Genomic DNA, 8,221 nt, shown 5'->3' with positions numbered 1-8,221 from the left:
CAATCACAGCTGCCGCTCGGCCTGCGCACGCGCAGTCGGAGACGGCAGAGCAATGGAGTGAGGCCGCCTAGCGGAGAACCGAACTATGGATGGCAGCCCCGGCCGCCCAGAGCGGAAGTGGTGGAGCCGCCGGAAGTTGCTTGAGTTCCAGTCAGAAATACCGGCGGACGGACTTTGACAGGAGCCAGAGCCGCGCCTAGGAGTTGGTGGTCATGGAGTTGGGCGAGCTGCTCTACAACAAGTCCGAGTACATCGAAACGGTGCGCGTGTCCAGACATCTGCCCTCCCCTCTCCAAGCCTGCGTTCTCTGAGGCCTCCGTCCTGTCTCTGCCCCACCCCTGGTCCTTTCGGCGTTAGTCCGAGATTACCTGAGAGTTCATGTATAGTCTGGTTTTGTTATTTATTCCTTGCATGGCCAGTTTAGGCTTTTTTTTTTTTAATCTATTCCTGATTTCCTCGTAGAGATAAAATGCCTTCCAGAAAGCAGGACAAGTCTCATTCATTCTGATATTGATTACAGTTCTGGGCTTCAGGCCTTGTTAAACTAATGTGTGGTGATTTATTACTATGTGCCGAGGACTGTTATTCGTTTTTTTTAATAGTCAATACCTGATGTATGTAAATTGCTCGAAACAGGTTTAGTGCTCAATCGGCATTACTCTTATTTTTTCATTGAATTCTCACAACTCTGATATTGGTAAAGTCATTATCCTGGTTCTAGGTCTGTAAAACTGAAGTATAGAAATGAGACTCAATTCATGTCTGCTGCTGCTAGCCTATGTATGTAGCACTTACAACTTCTGGGTCTGTTCCTTGAATCCCTAGTTTCCTGATTCATCCTTGCATTTTTGATATTCTGGACTCATTCCATTGCAGACATCACCCATCTCAAGTCCTGTTCTCTGCAATACGAGCTTTCTTGGTGGAAATTTGTAGCCTAGAATCCACTGATTTTGCTCACCTCTGTTTTCTTTCAGGCATCTGGGAACAAAGTTAGTCGCCAGTCTGTATTGTGTGGAAGTCAGAACATTGTTCTTAATGGCAAGGTAAGGGACAGAGTCAGCTCCAAGATGCATATTTCTGTTTTCTTTCCACTCACTATCAAATCAGCAAGGCAGATGAAATGTTGCCATGTCTCCTACTTATTGATGTACATTCTGAAATTCTGTTTTAAAAAGCATTCTCCAAATTGGATTTATTGGATATAAAAAAAGATTCAGTAAAGGGAGGCAGCAGAAAGCCTTTTTCCTGTTATTCCAGGAACAAAATACAATGGCACCCAGAACTGAAATTATTATATAGTATTGTGTGTTCTATGTTACAGGACACAAAACATAAATTTTAGTGTAAAAACTAAAGTGATACTGATATAATTATCCATTTACTAATTAATGGTTCATTATTAATCAAAACTCTTAATGTGAGAATTAGGAAAGATAACTGAAATATGAAATTCTTTTGAAAAATGGAATGTGAAAGGCTTAGAACACTTAAGAACCAGAAAAAATATCAAGGTATATTTGATCTTGACAAAAACTGAAGTCCCTAGTTTCTTCCTGCTGTTAGGAACACTCAATTTTCCTTGAAATATTAAATCTCTAACTTCTAGAGGTAAAATAATATCACTGTAGTCAGAAGATCACAGATATTTTCAGTAGAGACACAATTACTGTCTCTATTACTGTCTCTATACCATGAGATTTAATGGAAATATAGTTTGGTAGTTAAATATAATTAATAATTATAGAGGCACTGTTTCTGCACCAAATTAGAAAATTGAGTCAACTCCATCTGACTCATTAGCAAGCATGTGGAGTTTAAATATACAATTCACTGACATTAATTACAGTCACAGTGTTGTGCAGTCATCACCACTACATCTGTTTCTAGAATTTTTTCATCACCCAAAGAAAAACTCTGTAAGGAACAGCTCCTGTTCCCTTCTCCCAGGCCCTGGTAACCTCAACCCACTTTCTGTCTCTATGAATGTGCCTATTCTAGATACGTCATTTAAGTGGAATTATATAATACTTGTCATTCTTTGGGCTGGCTTATTGCACTTAGTACTATATTTTAAAGACGCATGCATGTTTTAGCATGTATAAGAATTTTATTCCTTTGATAACTGAATAATATTCCATTGTGTCTATGTACATGTCATCTATTCATCTGTTGATAAACGTTTGGATTGTTTCTCCCATTCTGCTTTTTTGAGTAATGCTGCCATGAACATTGGCATGCAAAGATCTATTTGAGTTGCTGTTTTCAATTATTTTTGTATATACTTAGAGGTGAGGTGGCTGGGTCATATGGTAGTTCCATTTTTTAGCTTTCTGAAGAACTGTCAAGTTGCACCATTTTACAGTCCCATGGCAATGCAAGAGAGTACCAATTTCTCCATATCCTCACAAACATGTTATTTTCTCTTTTTCTTGAATGTGAGTATGAAAGGTATTTCATTGTGTTTTTTTAAAATTCATTTTTCGTTGGAGTATCATTGATTTACAATGTATTAATTTATGCTGTACATCAAAGTGAATCAGTCATACGTGTACATATATCCATTTTCTTCTAGACTCCATTCCTGTATAGGTCATTACAGAGCACTGAATAGAGTTCCCTGTGCGATATAGTAGGTTCTTATTAGTTTTCTTTTGTATACAGTAGTGTGGTTTGCATTTCCCTAGTGTCTAATGATGATGTGCATCTTTCATCTGATTGGCCATTTGCACATCTGAGGGCAAAAGTCTCTTCAGTCCTTTGACCATTTTAAAACCGTGTTGCCTTTTTGTTGTTGAGTTGTATTTCTTTATATGTTCTCCACAATAAATCTTTGTCAGATTTATGATTGCAAATATTTTCTACCATTCTGTAGATTGTCTTTACTTTCTTGATAATGTTCTTTGATGCACAAGAGTTTTTAATTTTGATGAAGTCCAGTTGTCTATTTTTTTCTTTTGTTGCTTAAGTTTTTGATGTCATAGGTCTAAAAATCCTTACCAAACCCAAGATCATGAAGATTTACTCCTGTGGTTTTTTCTAAGAGTTTGATTTTAACACTTTTATTGAAATAGTCGTCGATTCATTTTAAGGTAATTTTTTGTTTGAATTAAACTTAATTAAGTTAATTTTTGCATATAATGTGAAGTTAGGATCCTATTTAATTAAGTCTTGGTGTGAGGAAATTTGCTTGTCCCAGCACCATTTGTTGAAGAGATTGTTCTTTCCCCTTTGAATGGTCTAGTCATCCTTATAGGAAATCATCTGTACTTAATCATTACTGTAGCCTTGTAGAAAATTTTATAATCAGGAAAGATGAGTCCTCCTTTCAAGATTGTTTTAGTTATCTGGGTTCTTCTATTTCTTTCTTGAAAAGTGTTTTCTTTGGCAATATTTGGTGCACACAGGAGACTAATGTGCGATACATATGTTACGAAGCATAAAAATTGCATCAACACCATGAACCCACCACCCAGCTGAATAACTGGAACATAATCAATGCATAATAATACAGTACAACCTGAAGTTTCTCTCTTATTTCTTTCCTCCTTTCAAGAATAGTGCTATTCTGAATTTTTTGTCTTATAAATTCTTTATTTTTCAAAAACTTTTTTTTTTAACCATATACATGCATGCATGTGTGCTAAGTCACCTTAGTCGTGTCCAACTCTTTGTGACACTATGGACTGTAGCACACCTGGCTCCTCTGTCCATGGGATTCTCCAGGCAAGAATACTGGAGTGATCCCTCCCAGGATCTTCCTGACCCAGGGATCAAACCTGCATCTCTTATGTCTCCTGCATTGGCAGCTGGGTTCTTTACTACTAGCACCACCTGGGAAGCCCCACCATATACATAGGTATTTCTAAATAATATATTTTGTTCAGCTTTACTTGGTTTTCTGTGACTTTCTATTATTACACTCAATTATTGTAATGATGACAATAGGAGACATACATTACACTTACTAAGTAACATTGTTCTCAACTCCTGTTTCTAAGATTCATTGGGATTTATGCATTTTCACTGTTGTGTACAATTCCATTTATCCCCTCTTCTATGGGTGGATAGTTATTTTGTTTCCAGCTTTTTGTTATTATGAACAATCTGTTTTGTTTTGTTTTCCCCCAGCCCCTGTCCCTTTCAGAACTTTCTGTTTTCCTAAGCCTTTATATCAGGTGTCACAGTGCCTGCAGGGAGAAATACGGTTTATATGAGTAAAGAGGACTAGTATAAACCAGAGAGAGTGATGGGGCCTGGTGAATTGGAGAATACAGGACCTAGCTAAGCTCAAGTGGATTGTTGTTGCCACATGGGAATGCAGACATATACTTCCAGAGCTTCTAACTGTCCCAAACTGGAAGTCTGGATTTTTTAAAAAATGTAAAATACCCTACTATTTAAATAGCCTATAACTTAAATGATAAAAATGACTGAAGGGCTAAATAAAATGGTTTCTAGGTGCAACCCTTAGATCTCCAACTTGCCACCTCTGCCTTGTCCTTGTTGAGTTCAGTGAACCCTGCTTTAGCACTGTTTTCCTCCCTTTAAGGTCTTTAAGACACTTCCTTTCATGTTAACATGCTGTTGCCCGTATTTTTCATCTGACTTCTCTTTAGCTCCATTCTTCTGAGATAGGAGCCAGAATTTGAATTCCTCTTGCTTAATCTCTTTGACCATCTGTGATATCATTTCCTTCTTATGTTTTTTTTGTGTTTGCTTCTTCATTGCAAATATAATTTAGGCTGACTGAGGGTCTTATATGAATTTTCTTTATTTCCAAATTAAGATTGTTGTCTTTATTTAAAATGCACTGAAACAATAACAGCCATTACCAGATACTCAGAACTCTTGATATTCTGTTTTCTTCTAAAAGAAAAAGAAGTCATTTTCTCTGATTGTAGATGGAAACACAAGCAGAAAACAATGATTGAAGTAAATTAAAAATCTTAGATGAGAGAATTATGTACTAGAAATAGACATCTCTCTAAGGTTGAAGAAGATAGCTTTTTTTAAAAAATAAAAATAAAAAAAAGAAGATAGCTTTTAAAACCAAGAGAGGAATTCCTAGCAGACGAGTGGTGGTGGTGGTTGTTGTTCAGTCGCCCCATTGTGTTTGACTCTTTGTGACCCCTAGACTGTAGCGCTCCAGATCCCCCTGTCCCTCACTGTCTCCTGAAGTTTGTCCAAGTTCATGACCATTGCATCAGTGATGCCATCCAGCCATCTCATCCTCTGGCACCCTGTTCTCCTGCCCTCAATCTTTCCCAGCATCAGGGACTTTTCCAGTGAGTCAGCATTCGCATCAGGTGGCCAAAATACTGGAGCTTTAGCTTCGGCCTCAGTCCTTCCCATGAGTGTTTAGGGTTGAATTCCCTTAAGATTGACTGGTTTGGTCTCCTTGCTATCCAAGGGACTCTCAGGAGTCTTCTCCAGCACCACAGTTCAAAGGCATCAATTCTTTGGTGCTCTGCCTTCTTTACGGGCCAGCTCTTACATCCATACGTGACCACTGCAAAAGACCATAGCCTTGACTCTACGGACCTTTGTTGGCAGAGTAATGTCTTTGGTTTTCAACACACTGTCTAGGTTTGTCATAGCTTTCCTGCTGAGAAGTGGTCATCTTCTGATTTCAGTCACCATCCTCAGTGATTTTGGAGCCCAAGAGGAAATCTGTCACTACTTTCACTTTCTATTTGTCAGGCAGTAATGGGGCCAGATGCCATGATCTTAGTTTTTTTTAATATTTAGCTTTAAGCCAGCTCTTTCACTTTCCTTCTTCACGCTCATCAAGAGGCTCTTTAGCCTCTTCACTTTCTGCCATTGAGTGGTGTCATCCACACGTCTGAGGTTGTTGATATTTCTCTCAGCAGTCTTATTTCTAGCTTGTTACTCATCCAACCTAGCATTTCTCATAGTGTGTTCAGCGTATAGGTTAAACAGGGTGACAGCAGACAGCCCTGTCGTACTCATTTCTCAGTCCTGAACCAGTCACTTGTTCCTTATTGGGTTCTAACTGTTGCTTCTTGACCTGCATACAGGTTTTTCATGAGACTGATAAGATGGTCTGGTATTCCCATGCTTTCCACAGTTTGTTATGATCTGCACAGTTAAAGGCTTTAGCATAGTTGATGAAACAGCGGTAGATGTTTTCTCTGGAATTCCCTTGCTTTCTCAATGATCCAGTGAATGTTGGCAATTTGATCTCTGGTTCCTCTGCCTTTTCTAAACCCAGTTTGAACATCTGGAAGTTCTTGGTTCACATGATGCTGAAGCCTGGCAGGCACAGTTTTAATTGTGACCTTACTATTGTGGGAAAGTGAAAGTGAAGTTGCTCAGTCATGTCCGACTCTTTGCGACCCCATGGACTATAACCTACCAGACTCCTCCGTCCATGGGATTTTCCAGGCAAGATACTGGAGTGGGTTGCCATTTCTTTCTCCAGGAGATCTTCCTGACCCAGGGATTGAACCCGGGTCTCCCACATTGTAGGCAGATGCTGTACCATCTGAGCCACCAGGGAAGTTGCAGGAGATGAGTGCAATTGTCCGATGGTTAGAACATTCTTTAGTACTACCCTTTTTGGGAATTGGGATGAGGATTGACCTTTTCCAGTCCTGTAGCCATTGCTGGGTCTTCCAGATTTGCTGACATATTGAGTGCAGCACTTGGAAGGAAAGTTATGACCAACCTAGGTGGCATATTGTAAAGCAGAGACATTACTTTGTTAACAAAGGTCCGTCTAGTCAAGGCTATGGTTTTTCCAGTGGTCATGTATGGGTGTGAGAGTTGAACTATAAAGAAAGCTGAGTGCCGAAGAATTGATGCTTTTGAACTGTGGTGTTGGAGAAGACTCTTGAGAGTCCCTTGGACTGCAAGGAGATCCAACCAGTCCATCCTAAAGGAGATCAGTCCTAGGTATTCATTGGAAGGACTTATGCTGAAGCTGACACTCCGATACTTTGGCCACCTGACGTGAAGAGCTGACTCATTTGAAAAGACCCTGATACTGGGAAAGATTGACGGCAGGAGGAGAAGGGGACGACAGAGGATGAGATGGTTGGATGGCATCACCGACTTGATGGACATGGGTTTGGGTGGACTCTGGGAGTTGGTGATGGACAGGGAGGCCTGGCGTGCTGCAGTTCATGGGGTCGCAAAGAGTCGGACACGACTGAGCGACTGAACTGAACTGAGTGTGACACTTTGATATCATCATCCTTTAGGGTTTTGAATAGCTCTACTGGAATTCCATCGCATCCACAGCTTTATTAACAGCAGTGCTTCCTAAAGCCCGCTTGACTTCACTCTCTAGAATGTCTGGCTCTGGGTGACTGAGCACATCATCGTAGTTATCAGGTTCATTAAGATCTTTTTTGTACAGTTCTTCCATGTATTCTTTCCATCTGTTCTTGATCTCTTCAGCATCTACTAGGTCTCTGCCATTTCTGTCCTTTATTGTGCCCGTCTTTGGGCAAAATAGTCCCTTGATATTTGATTTTCCTGAGGAGATCGCTAGTCTTTCCCCTTCAGTTGTTTTCCTCTTATTTTTATGCACTGTTCATTGAAGAAGGCCTTCTTGTCTCTCCTTGTTATTCTTTGGAACTCTGTGTTTAATTGGATGTGCCTTTCCCTTTCTCCCTTGCTTTTCACTTCTTTCTTCAGCTATTTGTAAAGCCTCCTCAGATAACCTCTTTGCCTTCTTGCTTCTTTTTTTCCTTTGGGATGGTTTTGTTTGCTGCCTCCTGTACAATATTGCAGACTTCTGTCCATAGTCCTTCAGGCACACTGTTTCCTAGATCTAATCCCTTGAATCTGTTTGTCACCTTCACTGCATATTCCTAGGGGATTTGATTTAAGTCATACCTGGCTGGACTAGTGGTTTTCCCCTCTCTCTTTAGTTTAAACCTGAATTTTGCTGTGAGAAGCTGATCTGAGCCACAGTCAGCTCTAGGTCTTGTTTTTGCTGACTTTATATAGTTTCTCCATCTTTGGCTACAAAAAAACATAATCACTTTGATTTTGGTATTGACCATTTGGTGATATCCATGTGTAAAGTCATCTCTTGTATTGTTGGATAAGGTTGCTTCCTATAACCAATGCGTTCTCTTAGCAGAATTCAGTTAACCTTTGCCCTGCTTCATTCTGTTCTCCAAGGCCAAACTTGCCTGTTACTCTGGACATCTCTTGACTTCCTATTTTTGCATCCCAATCCCCATTG

The 8,221-nt window shown here is 39.8% G+C and overlaps 1 protein-coding gene across 2 annotated transcripts in view; it reads left to right on the top strand.

Annotated features, from left to right (window-relative positions):
* The first annotated feature begins 140 nt into the window (after positions 1-140).
* DCTN5 (dynactin subunit 5) overlaps positions 141-8,221 on the top strand; it is a 28,578-nt gene continuing 20,497 nt past the window's right edge. For both annotated transcript variants that reach the window (XM_068967837.1, XM_068967838.1), the window contains exons 1-2: positions 141-260; positions 978-1,046. In XM_068967837.1, the coding sequence (XP_068823938.1) occupies positions 213-260; positions 978-1,046 (117 nt within the window). In that variant the 5' untranslated portion in view covers positions 141-212. The remainder of the gene's footprint in view (positions 261-977; positions 1,047-8,221) is intronic.

Source organism: Capricornis sumatraensis, chromosome 3 (genome assembly GCF_032405125.1).
Source record: "Capricornis sumatraensis isolate serow.1 chromosome 3, serow.2, whole genome shotgun sequence".
Taxonomy (NCBI): Eukaryota; Metazoa; Chordata; class Mammalia; order Artiodactyla; family Bovidae; genus Capricornis; species Capricornis sumatraensis.
This window is presented reverse-complemented; position numbering and strand designations above follow the sequence as displayed.